A 16,122-nucleotide genomic window follows, 5' to 3' on the forward strand; every position below is an offset into this window, starting at 1 on the left:
GGACAGCTTTTAATAACTGTAAGCTGTCAGCACTGTACCACCCTCCACGGTTCCTTTCCCTACACCTACACTGCATTTACAGCTGCTCAAAGGACAGCTACAGTTCACTGCATACCTATAAGGGGACTGATACAGGCATGTAATTGGCATTTTATATAAGAGTCTTCTTACAATTAAATATTGCTCCATCATCTGACATCAGTGCAAGGTCAAATATTGCATTTTAGATTTATATGTATGTTTAAATTCTTCACCAGATCATATGAAATAAAGTGCAACAATGACCTTGCTCCTTTGCAACCTCCGGTAAGTAGGTGGCGGTGCGTTTTGATCCTTTTTCATTGATGAATTCTATTCTAATGCCATGTACACCCACCTGCAAGAAATCGGCAGCTTCATTAGTACATTAAAAGAAAAAAGAGACAAGAGATTTCTAACATGATAAAACCCCAAATGTGAACCTTTCAGTGGTTAATACCATTTTGCAAAGAGTCTGAAGAGGTGGCACTGCAGCAAATGCAATCTTTTGGGGAGGTGGTCACCTCGCAGCCTTGTCAGTAGCAGCACAAATAATGGTCCTCAGCTCCCACCACGGAGCTTCATTTCTGGTCGGAAGGAAAGCCAGCCGAGATGCAAAAGTCGTTCTGTCTCTGGGTCTACTGTCTCCCTCTGACACTGCCAGCAATGCTGTTGCTGATAAAATCACCTGGCCACCAGATATAACCTGCAGGCAACCAAATGCTGGCAAATCTCATGATGCTTCCATTAAGAACAGTAATTTTGTTCAAACAACTGAACAATGAAAGATTTGTCACACTATGAACTCAAGCCTGAAGCCTTCAAATTTTCTGCTAATGTATGATGAGGATAAGGAGATACTCCCAAACATTCAGCTTCAAACTCCTATTTCCATGATACTAAGTTCTCTAATATGACTAAATGCCAGCATGGAAACCTAATTATATTTTTAAAAACCTAATTACATTACTAATACCAAGGAGTTGGACAGATATAAAGTTGAACTGCCAGTACCACCACCCCGCCCCGTCCCCAAACCCAAGAGGCCAGGCACCTTCCCGGGGCATTCCTTAAGCACCTCTGTTTTCAAGGTACAGTAATTCTGTTGGGAGCACCTGTGCTTGGATGGGGCATGCCAAAAAAGATATTCCATTGCCAGTAAGTTTTCAGTTCATTTTGATTTCTGTGTATAAACACAAAGCATTAGTAGATGGACATTTCTATTTCCATGCCCACATAACTAAGATGTTATTTCCACTTAAAGTTCCCAACATTGTATGTGGAACTGAGTAGTTTATGTTTAAAAGGGTATCATGCTATTTGGTATGGCATTTCTTTTCAGATACAAAATTAATTGAAAAATGCAGTAACAGTTTTTCTAGTGACAACCTATTTTACTGTGACTGCATGACAGTCAAAAGGCAAATAAGGAATATTTACAAAACTCTACCACTTGTTCAATTAACATATTTCCTTACATTAAGACTTTAATTATCTTTATAATCCTTATATACGATATATGCGTGGCGAAATGGGAGGAGTTGTCTCTCTGGTGGCTGGCCGTGGCCTCAATAATTTTTCCCTATGAACCTAACATTTCTTAAATAGGAAAAATTACTTTGAGACTAACAAATTAAATTCAGTGCAAATTTTAATGTGATACTTCATTACCAAACACTCCTAAACCTAACTTTCATAACACGGATACATAATCACTACAGAGATCAAATCTGTATACTCAGATGATGTAATTATGAACCCAAAGGACCTGAAAGTAAAATAAAGCAGTGTTAGAAGCTGAAATGAGCCTACCCAGTTTATTCCCAGAATAGAGTAAGTTTTTGCAGCTGGTGACTCTGTAACTGTCTATGTTCAATTGCCTAAGCATTAAAATCAAGTATTTTCAGGTTTTGCACACCTTCAGTTCCTGCAGAATATTAGATTCTAAATTCTACATGACTGGTTTGCACAACAGCGATCACGTAGTATTCACGAGAAACTAACCAGAAGCTCTAGTGAGGTATTAAGTATGATGCAACATTCAGGCAGTAGGTAATTGCATTGCTCTGGATGTTTCCCATTAACCATTTTAATGGATTTTTAGGCCCATGTCTGTAGAAGAAAAAGATGCAGAGCAAAATGAATAAGGCAACACAATTGCACCCACAATTCCTCTGGTTGGGAAAATTTCATAGCATTCTGTGAAGCATGAATTCCAACTGCGTAGCTAAGCACTACTCTTAGTCCAGTACAAATGGCTTTTCATTGTTTAGCTCCAGTTAAACAAAACCAGGCCTGAGTCAAACAAATGGAAGCCACACACAAGCAAAATAAGAGTGATCCATGCTAAGACTGGCATGGGCACAGTTAGGAATTTATTTTGACTTCCTCAAGAGACCAACGATCCTGTACTGATGAAAACTTGGTTCCTAAGATGGGAGGTAAGGGGTTGGTACATGTTTGGAAGGCACAAACTGGACTGTAACTGGTTTGCCTCCCCAGCTCAGCACAGAACACTATACAAAGCCTATGGCCATGCTCCTCAAACTAAAAATACTGATACACTACGGGAGAGTTTTTGTAGAATAACGTCTGTCTGTGCAGTTCAGAAGAACAGACCAGCAAACTCCTCCTGTAGATGGAGTGAAAGTTCTGTACCATCTATTACCATTTATTAGGGAAATGACTACATACAGGTACCCTCCTCATCTGCAAAAAGACCCCACAAATAGACTATTGCTATTGGGAGAGGAAAGTGTGATAAGGAGAGAGACTTAGAAAGGCAACAAACCAACCCGCTCCAATAGAAATATTTCCATAGGGTTTTAGAGCACGAAATACTGCAGGCTGGGTATCCCGTGCTTGTGGATATAAACTTTTTGGCCCACTGTATTAGTGGCCAGAGGCTACCTAAAACTAGGGCCAGGGACACAGGCCTTTCACTAAATCTAAAGATTACATTAAACTACTTTTTTACATTTTACTTCTGAAGGGACATCAACAGAATTTCGGATTTTGTTATGTATTTCTACTCATTCACATTCATTTATACACTTTTTAATGAATAATTTAGTTACAAATGTGCACACACCATATTTATTGTTTTGCCAAGCACTTCAGGCACTTGCTAGATTATTGCCCATAGTGTGTCTCTCTCCATATCTATCTCACTTGGGCTAAGAAAAAGTTGTTCCAAAACCCACCCTGAAACCAAACTTCAAGCAAGTCTCATGGTTGACTGTTCTGACTCCAAGTTCCAAACACAGTTTACAAACCTGTTCCTCTGGTGCTGCCTCTCCAACCATACTAACAGTAAGAAATAACATTATTCTTGTTAGACTATCAATATGGAATTTGGACAAGCATCTAAAACATCAAGCCTTGTTGGAATTTAAGCTTCTGTCCACCATGGAGTAAACAGTCATTCTGTTCAGTTTTATCTACTGCACTGAAATCTGTAAGAGAGTTGCATTCAATTATCACTAATTAGTTTAAGATGAATTAATTGGGCTTTTTTTCAGATTGGGCTGTTCTGGGTTATGGCTAATCCTTCTACTGACACGGTTTGTCAGCTCAAGCTTTAAACAGCAGCAAGCTATAATCATTTTCAAACAAAAAAGATGGACTATAACTTGTACAGTATTCCTTATGATAGCCCATAACATTGTTTACCTAATTGCAGCTATGGAAATAGCTGTACACAAACCTGGCTGCAAAAGGAACACTTCAGATTAAGTGGCTATTGTTACTTTTTAGAAGCTGACCCCACTTTTTATTAGCTGAATTCTACAGCTTTTTAGCCCCACTTTCATAGCAAATATACTGGCTCCTTTCTCATCATCTTTAGTAGGGGTTAAATATCACATTCTGCTTTAAAAACAGAGGCAAAAGGCTACTCAGGAGATATGCTCTCTACTTCATGATAACCATTTTTTTTTTTAACAAGTCATTTATTTACATACATGGAAATGCTGAATATTGTCCAAAGAGAACTCTTTCTTCCCTGGTCTAAGGAATATAAGCTGCAAGAGTTGCTGGTGCTGCTGCACTTGCAGGAAGGAAAGGAATGCCACAACTCTTAAATGTATTAACTTTGCCAACAATGAAAAGCCACCTTTCAGTCAACGTTACTGGCTACAGCTGTTTAAGCTAATATTTAAACCAGTGCACACAGGCTAAAGGCCTTTGTAGCGACACAGCAAGCATGTACAATTCTGCAGATTTTACTTTACTGAAGAACAGCAACTTCAGGGCAAAGATCTCTTTCAAGGTATTTTAAGGAAGAGCCACCGGTCAGTTCCAGTTATTTATTACCCTGCTGGAATGATAGTAATGTTTTCCAAGAATTTTCTTATTCTAATTACATACAATCACAATGTTTTATGATGTTAATAAAAAAATGGGGAGAGGGTCTGAATTAGCAAGACAGGCTTTGCCTTTGAGCAAAAACTAATGAGAAAAAATATTTAAAAGGTGTTCATTTGCTGTAACATGAAATAGAGAGGGAACGAGTAAAGGCACTTTGCTTTTCTCTTCTGTATTTCTAGAAAAAAAAAAAAGCATGCAGGGGACACATTAAATCATTTGCCATTGTAATGTACCTTGCATCCATCCCCTCTCAAGGATGCAGGGCCTGTGGCACCAAAGCTGGAATTGCATGATCCCACCTTGTGTGTGCCATTTCTGGGATGTGAATCCAATTCCCAGGGCCTTCTGAGTGCCAACTTATGGCTTCACAAACCAAATGGAAGTTCTTTCTAAAGGACCCAAAGCCATCACACTTCACAGCAATCTATTCCTTCTTTTGAGGTGCTGCCAATGACACACACACTTCCCAGTGCAACAGGAGATGCAAGGGTATCTGCATTAAGAATTTACAGCAAAATGGGAGGCATCCTGAGGCAGAAAGTCCTATTTGTGCAGGAAAGAAGAGACTTGGTAGAAGGACAGATCAAAAAGCTGAGCTCAAGAATGGAAATACGGATAAAGCTGAGTTTATGCAGGGAAGGAACGCCTGCTATCGATATCAAATATGTTTAAAAATAACTGGTCTTTATGACTTGTCTCCTGAATAGGCCTTTTATTAAAGATAAAATATGAAAGAGCAGTATTATAAAAAAAAAAAAAAAGAAGTATATCTTGGAGTTTCTCATGTTGCCCATTTCTTTGAGACAGAAAGGCTGTGAAACTCCACCCCAGCAGCACTGGACCACAGCAACAGGTCACGGGTTCTCTCTAGCAGAAATGAAGAAACAGTTCATACACTCCCAGCACTCATTTCAAAGCCCTACATCTGTTCAAGTGCACTGCAATTCATGTAAAGTCACATGTAAGAATGCTAAAATAAATTTTAGGAAGAATCCTTGTGAACCACAGCATTGAAGGGTTCCTTTAAAGGCCTGTACTTTCTCCAGGTTACTTTTATAAAAAGGTGAAAATGGCAGCAATTTGAAAAATCCTATGGGAGCTAACAGCAGCCAATTCACTCCTATCTCCTGTTTCCTTGGTTGGAATTTCTGCTGCAAAATGATCTCACATTGCTTTTTACTACTGAAATATTAATTTAGTTCATTTGGGAAGATACTTCATTAATCAGAGAAAAGAACATCTATCGCTCTGCTTCAGGAGACGCTCCTGAGCTGTGTCTTCAAATGATCTTGTCCCTAAGCCACCAGAGCACTGCCAGTTGTCTGAATCGGCAATTTTGAAATACTATGACTTCTGTCAGCAAATTGCTGAATTAGCTCCCACAAGATGCTCAGTAGCATACCTACAGAAGTAGGGGCTCCTAACCAGGCTGATGTTTTTCAGGATGATCTTAGCATTATACGGGATGAAAGATGCCGAATCTCTCTTTACGTCACACTCTAGACATCCTGAAATGCCTTTTTGCCATTAATATTGCATAACTGCAGCTCCCTTCAAAGAAACATGGATGACGTAAGCTACCTCACTGACAGGGGCACAAACAGAGATGAATCATTCTTTTAAGGACTAACAATTACAAATTTTATCTTTCTCATATTTATATATCCCCCAACCACCCGCCCCTTTTGCATGGAAAGCTTGTGGATCATCCACAACTACATAGGATACAATTACTTGAGAATCATGTTTAACTTATAGGAAAAAGGAAAAAAAACCCAACAAATCATGGAACCTACTTTGTTACAATTTCTTAGAATTCCTAGCAATTTGCTAAAGGTTTTAAAACCCATCATTAAAAATCCTTAAATGAAATAGGAGAGAGCAACTAAGTATAACGATAACACAAGGACTGATATATTTTTGACCCCTCCATGCTTCCCTCGTAAGTCTGGGCTTTCCAGTAAGAAGAATCATGAGAATCCATGAAATCAATCAGAACTGACCGAGACTACAGTTCTGCATTAAACTTGTTTTACACTGTTAGTGAAGTCTCAAGGATTCTGCAACAAGATCTAGAAAGGACACAGAAAGTAAAAGCCTCCTTGGTTTCATACAAGTATTAAAGTTATGAATCTGAGTCTCCCCAGGAACAAAGTTAAAACCAGTCTTTCCAAAGCAGAGTGGATTTTTGAACTCTGGCTTTGGTTTCAGCTTCTCTTTAAGGATGAAAAATTCGGTCATCTTAGAAGTTTATTAGTGGGAGAATAAAACAGCATCTAATAAGATTTATAGACTACCACATGGAAAGAGCTAAATGTCATTTTGTTCCCCACTTCACACTTTTAAAGACACATTTTCTGAGTGTATTCCAAGTCTAATTTTTAATAAATTATAATAAATGAATTAAATTGAAAATATCACTATGGTTACTGCCAGAAGTCAAACTAGTAAAGCAGAAAAATTCTACCAGTTTGAATTTTGACTTCTAGCTTGGTTTAGTGTTAAAGTTACTACAGCTCTGATTACTTGAAAATGTTGTTTTAAGTACTCTAAGGGCTCAGTGACAAGACAAACTACTTCTCTGAAAAAGCTTCTTGTTGAGAATGCACAAACTGTTTCAGCTAAGATTTATTTTTTGGTCTGACATTACATACAAAATGAATAATTCTGTTTATGGTGAAAATTCTCATAAACCCCAAAGGGAACTTATATTAATCTCATTCAGAATTACATTTCAGAAGGTAAGAAGTCCTGATCATTATGAGTTGAACAGGAAACATATTTTTATTACATTTTCAGCCTCTGTAAAATTCATGATGCTGAGGTTACTGCTGGATACCACCGTTCTGATACAGTAGGGGCTCTTACCATTTTAACAACAGATGAAATTTCTATTCAATATACATTTGTTCCATGTGAATGCAACAGAAAGCCTCTTTTTCTCTTAAGAACTCCTAAATATTTAGTAGGACTAAATCATTATTAAATGGAAATACTGTAACTTGTGTGGTGTCTCTGGCATTATAACATGGCCACTATCACATATGACAATTTAAAAAAAAAATTTTTATGTCCACTCAAATATAGACTCAGAGAGCAACACAACAGTCATACTGAGGGAGATGAGAAGTTCATCTTAAGTAACTTGTTTTTTGCAAGTGTCTAAGACCAAATAATTTGGGAATAAGCAGAAGAATACAGGATAACATTTCCTCTAGTATACCTTCCCAGAAATAACTCTAAAAGCAGCATTTGCTTCTTAATCTCTTTTACGCTGCTGTTCCAAGAGAACACATGCAGGCTTCCTAGAACCTAACAATTAAAATAGATTCAGCTCCACGCGTAAGTAGCAAAGAAAAACAAAAGCAATGATTTACTTGGCCTCATTGTATAAGGGCTTTGTGGGGTCTGGGCAGGTCACCTGCTCTGAAAGCAAAGGAAGCTTTGGGAAGGATGAGTGGCTCACACCATAAGGTAAATAAGGCAGCTTGGTTTGGGACTGCAATTTTTTGCAGTGCTTGTTTCCAATGGACTGATCTCCCATGTGTCTGTAGTGAGCTGCAAAAGGAGTCTCAGGACACCATCGCTCAGACAATACCTTGCTTGATGGAGTCTTAGATGTCAGTGCAGACCACAATTATGGGCAAGAATACAATTTTATTCCATTTTCATGGCTCAGACTTTCGAGGTGATGACAGTTCTACCAAAAGGATCTTTTGAATCTATGCACAAAACAACATGTAGAGTGCAAAACAGTGACAACTACATTAAATATGCGAAAATAATTTAGATGGTATGATTTCTGCTACAGATGTTCATGGTATCAAAGTAATTTTCATAAAAGATATCTGACATCCTTACCTCCCAATCCATGTAGTCACATACATCTTCAAAGTTAGTGAGTAGAGACACTGAGCAGAAAAGCCGTGGCAGCTCATCCCTCGTCATTGGGGGGAAACGACTATCTTTAAGGGCACTGTTGAAGACAAAACAGAATTTCAAATGATTTTTTTTGGGTGGTTTTTCTTTTTCTTAAGATCAAGGATCTAATGAATCAACTGAAAAGCATAAAGACCAAAAAAAATCCTGATGAAATGATGACCAGTTTGATAATCCAGCTGCCAGTGTAACACACTGACCAACATTCCCAACTTTTTCCTTAGAAATTTGTTTCAGTTCTTGGCTGGCCAGGCAGGTGGTGTTCTGAGGGTCACTCCTTCCTGAGCTGATTTTGCTACTATAACAATCATGAATAAGCAGAGAGTTTTTGGAAGAAGTTGCAAAAGCAATAGCTCTTCTACCTGTTATTTAGTAAATCCCTTTCAAAAGGATTAATCTATACAACATAAAGTAGAGGAGGAAATTCTATAGCCTGCAATAATCAACCATGCAATACAGTAATCAAACTGTAGAACTTAATTATTCAATGAAAAAAAATTCCAAACAAGCAGAATATTCTCCCAAAAAAGAGTAATATTCATGCTTACTGACAAAGGTGAATGTGAACAGGTCAGGGCTCTACAGGCCTGCAAACCTACAGGCCTTGAGGACGTTCTGCAAAGCAGAGGTAACAGTTAGTGAGGGGGAGGCTGCGAACAGCTCAGCTAATCCTCAGGGTAACGCACCCCTCTACAGACACACACAGTCCATGGGTAACAGTCACTACGGAGAGGAGCTACCTCTGCACATTCCAGCACGGTTTGAAAACAAAGCAGTTAACAGACAGTAAGCAGTACCACGGTAAGGACATTTGTAAAAACCTACTCGCGTCAGTTTGGTTAAGAACCAGTTAAATTGGAAAAGGGAAGGTTAAAGGGAATATGCTATCTCATAATTTTTTATTCTCTTAAGATTTGAAATATGACAGGTATGAATAGAAACATGCTCATCTCCAACAAAAACAGTGATCTGTTAACTGAGCTTTGTGATGAGAAAAGAGAATTTACTATTAAGAGTACTATTAAGTACTTACTAAAGTATTACCAAGTCCCTTCATGTGTCTCATTGTTTCATCTAACAATCAGATCATTCTTACTCCTTTCATTTGGCACACAGCCAGCCGTTGCCATTAGCTGATATAACGACAGCCACGGCGTTTAGAATATGGCTGAAGTCTCTGCATCAGATACCACCATTTTATATAAAGAGCAGTATTAACTTTATTAAAGTAGACCAAAAAAGGACGCATAAGCAAAAAAAAGGTAAAATTTAGCTAAAGGAAATCAGATGTATAACCAGAAATAACTTCCTGTCATGAATTAATACCATACACTGAACAGTTAAAATAGAACCTTTATTTTCCTGGGGCAGGGAGAAGGTAAGTTTTTTTTCCCAGGTGCTACAATTACAAAAAAGAACACAGTATTTGAATTTAGACTAAAAGCCCTTCTCCAAGCTTTGGTATTTTTACATCACAAAATAGGTTGCAAATTGAGATTTTCATTATGAAGACAAATGAATTATTTAATTAAGTAACAGCAGGCCCATGCTACCCATTATTTAGGAGTAATTCTAGGTAACCCCAGGTAAAGTTGCCATAGATGTGAGAGAAGATGTTGGGACAGTAACTAGCCAAAATAAGTCTTTTGATATTTACATAGTTTAGACAGCCCTATGTGTGCCTGTGGAGAACTGGGAACACTAAGGAGATTTAAAGCACAATGCCTGCGATACTTAACCAGTGACTTTCACTAAAGATGTATCAAAAGATGGTGTTCTCCCAGATGTGGCTGATGGGATTTGCAAAGCAGGCTTGGGAACTGCTGGGAACCAGGCAAAGTTCCCAGCCTCTGTTGCCTGGTGTCTCAGAGGAACATCAGGTATCAGCTCATATCTCATATGGCCACAGCATAACAGCAATATATGAAAATACGAACAGCTAATTTCCCTCACAGGGGAAAAGAATAATATATATATGCAAAGGGAGGATACTCTGAACACAGGGACAGCTCAAACCAGAAGTCCATCTAGTCCATCTAGCCTAGTATTAAGTAATAACCAACAGCAGTTAGTGAAATGAATGAATATAAAAATATTGTAAATATCCAGGGGTACTTTCCTGGAATACCCTCCAGGAATCCAGCTGTTCATAGCTTAGGTATTTTGAGCCAGAGATAGTATCTCTGCACTTAAAAGCTCTTTGTGGGATTATTTAATAAGTGCATGCATACACGCTTTTAATATTTTACTCTACCTTTTACTAAAAACTAAAAAAGTATGTTCAGAAACCCCAAAGGTCTTAAAATCCATTGCTACAAGTTCACTTATATGCAAATTTCTCATTTCCCTGAGGTATGCTGTACCTCTATCATATATCCAATCTATTTGAATACGCTACGGATAAGCACCCAGGGACAAGCACTATTTCATTAACAAACAACAAATTCAGTTATCTTAGGAGGTACCCATATGCATGGATATTGCCAGTACTTTTTTAAACCTGCTTTTCATAACTTATACAACAATCTTACCATGCAAAACATTTCCCATATTGTAAGCATTTACAACCTTCAAAAAACTTTTTTTTTTCAGAACTTGATACAATTCCCCCTCCTCAAGCTGCCAAAACGCACTTTTGAGTTTCATCTTTTGAGGCAAACGTTGTCTACTATGGGTGTAAGCCTGATCCCAATCACATTAGCAGTAGAAGTCCCAGGCAAATTCCCACTCACTGAAGATCTGCTGCAGTAGCATTAATAGATGAGAAATCATCCTTAATTTAACATACTTTAAGTTGTACTGAAACAAACACCACACAATGCAGGCGTAAGCCATGTCTCAGCCAGCCAGCTGAATGCTGAGATAAGAATTTGAAACAAGATGGGGGAATCAGGACAAATTTGAATGTTGATAAAAAGCTGAGATGAAACCTTCAGGTGAAGGCAGTGTCAGCAGAAAGGCACACGAAGGCACAGCAGCCTCAGGCACGTGCAGCAAACAAAGCTTTAGTGCAAGCAGAGCTGTACAGTCACCAGCACACACTTCCTAATGAGCTTAGCTGGCTAATTCCAATATTCACACTGGCACAAATACCGTGGTATCATCTCACTACCTTATGATAACTAAAATATTGTTTATCAAATGACGGTGCCATTTCAACTATACCTTCAGAACTGCTAGGTGCTATTTGATCTGAGAAATGGCTCCTCAGCACCTCCCTGACCCCCAGCTCCCTGCACATCTCCTCTGCTGGCACTCTCGCTGCTGGACGGGAGAGGCATCCGGCAGAACAAGATCAGAGATTTGAGTAACAGCCTCCAACACCGCTGTGACCGGGCAATACAAAATATCACTGCTATTCTAGTCCTCCTTTCCCCGTCTCCAGACCCCCTGTTACAATTTGTTTTCATCTTTCAAAACTCCGTTGTTATATAAGTAAAACCAAAATTTACCTGGAGAAATTTGTGTTGGCAAACAATCAGCAATGGGAACAAAATACATTGAAGAGAGATGCCATCAAGAAAGCATTTATTTTTACTGCTTAACTACACATGAAATATTCTCTCTGCTAATGCAAAATTTATGAAAGTAAAATAGTCCAGCAATTTTAAGGTGCCAGTTTTAGAAGAATAAAACTTAATAAACCTACCCTAATGAATTTCATTTAGGTGTGCCATATATTACTTTAAAACTAGGAAACGTTTAAGTGCTGTATATTACAGTTAAGAGTATCAGTCATCTTCTCAATCATTCTTTTATTCCTATCATGGCTAAAACTCTGAAGTAAGTTGCAGACACCTTCTGAAAACCTAAGAGCAGAGCAGCTTCATGCCATCTCTTCACAAATCAACTGTTTCTATTTTTGCATTTTTAATGCTTGCTTAGCAGGAGACACACACCATCAGAGATGCTTCCCTTCAGAATTCAGCTGTTACCCTTAAGCCTCAGCTTTCTCTGGGTGGACGGTGAATAAAGCACCATCTACTGACTGTTCTGAGGGTGTCAGTAAAACCAGTGGATGGTTCCACTGGAGCTCCCCACGGGGAGCTGCCCCCTGGACAAACCTGAAGCTCTCTATGGGTAACAGACTGGAAATGTCAGCAAATTTCAATATTTACCAAGGATTAAAAAAAAGCTTGTGTGAGTTTTACTTTTGTGTTGCTGTTCTGGGAAGCAAGCAGGTTTGTTTCCAGAGGCAGCAGCCTGGCACTCAGCACACACTTCATACTCTCTGCAGAGATGCAGGGATGCAAATCCAGCCTTTTGCCTCACTCCTCATGCTCACAGGCCTCGTGGGGACCGACTCAAAGCACAACTCACAGACAAGATAACGTACCCTTGTCTTCTCAAAAGCTCGTTACTCATCTGAGCTGCTCAGAATGAAAAGTCACTGTATGGTTGCGTGTGGGCATTCCTGATTAGTAGAGGAGACTTTGCTCTTGTTTATTTGATGGAAGCATTATTTTTGTAGTATTAGAATATGATTTTACAATCCTATTCAATGCCATATTCCTCTGTTAATTCTCCCGTTAGAAAGACAAAAGGATTCTCATGGAACAAAATATGGCACATTAGACACCAGGTTTAAAAAAATAAGTTTACTCCATAATTTTTCTGTTAGAATTAAGGCAGGGTAAGTGGAAATAATTAGTAAAGTAAGTGGGAAAAATTAAGCAGAGTTCAAAATTACTTTTAGAGAAAAAAATACTTATTTTAAAAGCATTTTCTCATCTTCTGTTCTTTATTTCTTAACACCTCGAACTAATTTACATATATTGCTGCTGACTAAATGGAAGTACATGGTAGCAAAGAGCTGAAAAGAAGCAGTGCCAAGCAAGGGGAATTCTAACTGGCCGATAAAAGGACATTAGTTTTTCCACACAGACATCTGCTCCATGTTAAAAGTGAAGCCGACAAAGTCAAAATTGAATCCTGTTCAAAGAAAACTATTTTTAGGCACAAAATGCATGCACGCACACGCACAGCCTTTCTATTAAATATACTTTATTTATGCAGTCTTGAGTGTCCTACTAAGATCAAGTAATTGCCAGTCAAGAAAAAAAAACAAAACAAAGTGTTACTCAACTATCAGTTTTTCTTCAGCTGAGCCATGCCATACAATCTCAGCTTTTCCTCAAACAAAACTTATTTGGCCATAAGCTCTTCATAAATGTTTTTCAATAAGTCCATTTTCCATGTATTTGGGATATAGAAGAGCTTGCAGACAATTTAAAGACACTGAAAATATTTAAATAAAAGGAAATTGTTCAAAGTATTCTCAGTTACCAAAAATACCAGCATGAAGCTTAGCAAGAAGTAAAACTAAGCTTTATATTCCTTAAGATTACACCTTGTTTTTGTAAAATAACACCAAGGAAGCTCTTGAAACCATCTGAAACAACAGTATAAGCAAGTGAACCAAAATGCAATATATCATTGTGTTATCAATCTGTAACTCCTGTAGGCTATAAAAATGCCTTAAAAAAAGTCAGGTCCAGTCTTTAAGACCCTATGGCTCTTAAATGTGATGTGGCAGATGGGTAACAAACAGCAGGACACAATTTGGGGAAACAAGAAATAGTAAGGGAGCTACACCACTCAGTTTAGAAGTGCCTGAAAATCTTTGTGATTGAATTTAAAGGATTCTTTAAAAAGTTTGATAGCATATAAGCATCAAAAAAATTAAAGAAGGATTTAGGTGTAGATGTATGAAGGTATTAAATTAGTCAAGTTCTTAATATTTTGTTATTTAATGACAATTATTAACAAAATTTCTCACTGAAGCTCTTTTTGGGGGACAGTCACACACAGACACAAACTGGATAAAGAGTTTAGGCAAAATTGGATACACTTTTTTATGTTACTGGAAATTAATTTGGGGACTTAAACATGACACAGGGGAAGGAGATGCAAAGGGAAGTGTCAAACACTGGGCATGATATAAATAATACTCACTTTTATAGGAAGTGTAAATGAGGCAGAGACATTAAGTGACTCATGCAATTTTGGAGGCTTGCACAGTGAGTCAGTGACAGAATCAAGAATAGAATCCAAGATCCCCGACTACTAAAAATCTACTTTTTGTGACAGCCTCTCTTTCACAATCTGCTCAGCCTACCACATAGAAACATAGCTCCCTGAGGATTAATCAAAATGGAACTGATAAATTTAATCAAATTAATCCAATTTAAAAAAAACCAACAAAACAAAACATTACTTTTTCAGTTTACTCTGCTACAGTCAATTTTCTCTAATCACTTTCCGATATTGAACACAGCTAAACCAAACCAGAAATTTTTGGCATCTAAACAATGCTTTAAATGTCATCAGCAGTGTTATGAAAAAGAGGTTAAAGATCTCATTTTACAAACTATTGCCCTCTTCTGATAAACAATACATTGGCAGTACTTTTAGATGGTAGGCAAAAGACTTAAATTCCAACTGCTCTAAAAATCCCTCTCCATTTAGCTCAGGAATTATAACCCTGACATTCTTCACTCTTTCACTGAATGAAATGTGGTTAGCAGAACTACCTTAGAAAACGTGTTTAACAAAGAAATGGTCCTATGTCAATGAACTGAGCCCAAAGGGCCTAGATATTGTTCTTCAGTTAATTCAAAACATCCGGAAATTAATGAGTGGCAAACTCACTGGATTTTAGGTAACAGCAAAGAGATGACAGCAACAAGAAACACTTGGTGCCAGGGTTTCAGAAAAAAAGTCAATATTTATCGTTTTTTTCCATTATTGGGTTACTGATCAGTGAAGTTAGTTAAGATTTTTACTTTTTCATTCAGTAACTTCAACAGGAAGCAATTAAGGAACACTTAAGCAGATCAGCAGTATTTTCCTAATGAAAATGAGCTATCATAACTGAGTTTGGCAGAGACCAGAAAAAACTAGCAGCTTCCAAGTCACGATCTGCAATTAATTTTTAAGCCAGAAAAATAGGGCAGAGTGTGCTCTTCTTCAGAAAGTGAAATTATGATGAGTAAAATTCTCCTAGCTTTCAGTGTGAGAGATCAGACAGCCTAACGGAACGCACATGACAGCCTTCTAACAACTTTTATTTATGACCAGCAGAATTTTGACAACTTAAGTGGAAATTTCAAGGAGTGATTTACATGCATCGTGAAATCACTTGAATGCAAAGAAAAAGAGTTTATTTATATTGCCTTTTTTTTCTTCTTTTGGTCAGACTGGAAAAATTTCCAGGAAACAAAACAACTGTGAATGACATGGTTTTCCTGAACCCTCCCTTACATTTGGGAGACAGAAAGGGAAAGAACAACATTTATACTTCCTGCACATTATGCTGCTATGTGGCAGTCACAGGGTAAAAAAAGAAATACACACTTGTTGACATTTGGCACAGAAATACTTCTCTGAAGTTCTTAGCTTATTTTATTAGCGCAGTGCAGCAGGTAATGGGAACAGTGTTTCACGTGGGAGAAATAAAATATTGGTCTGGCATTTTGGCTCTTCAATCTTTTTTTTTTTTAAGCTCCACAAAACTGAAGTATGCCAGAAAGTCTCTCTCCCAATCTCTGTCTGGATTCAGACATGTAGTTTTCATGGGAAGAAGGAATACTCTGATCCAGCACGTACATAAATTGGTTAAAAGGGCTCATCAGAAAAGGCAACCTTCATTCATTGACCAGATAAGACATTTAAGTCCCTATTTTAGGCAGCCAGAAGTGCCTAAAATAAGCTGTTTATATGTCCTCCCAAATGCCTTAACTCTCTAGTAAGCATAAAAATTGTTAGCAGTGTGGCTATTGTTAATTGGTTAATATC

General features: G+C 37.9%; 1 protein-coding gene across 4 annotated transcripts in view; it reads right to left on the minus strand.

Annotated features, from left to right (window-relative positions):
• AMMECR1 (Alport syndrome, mental retardation, midface hypoplasia and elliptocytosis chromosomal region gene 1) overlaps positions 1-16,122 on the minus strand; it is a 122,932-nt gene that overhangs the window by 10,535 nt on the left and 96,275 nt on the right. For all 4 annotated transcript variants that reach the window (XM_014955219.1, XM_014955223.1, XM_014955220.1 and 1 more), the window contains 2 exons: positions 8,248-8,362; positions 286-376 (listed from right to left, as the gene is read on the minus strand). In XM_014955219.1, the coding sequence (XP_014810705.1) occupies positions 286-376; positions 8,248-8,362 (206 nt within the window). The remainder of the gene's footprint in view (positions 1-285; positions 377-8,247; positions 8,363-16,122) is intronic.

Source organism: Calidris pugnax, unplaced genomic scaffold (assembly GCF_001431845.1).
Source record: "Calidris pugnax isolate Ruff unplaced genomic scaffold, ASM143184v1 scaffold38, whole genome shotgun sequence".
Classification (NCBI taxonomy): Eukaryota; Metazoa; Chordata; class Aves; order Charadriiformes; family Scolopacidae; genus Calidris; species Calidris pugnax.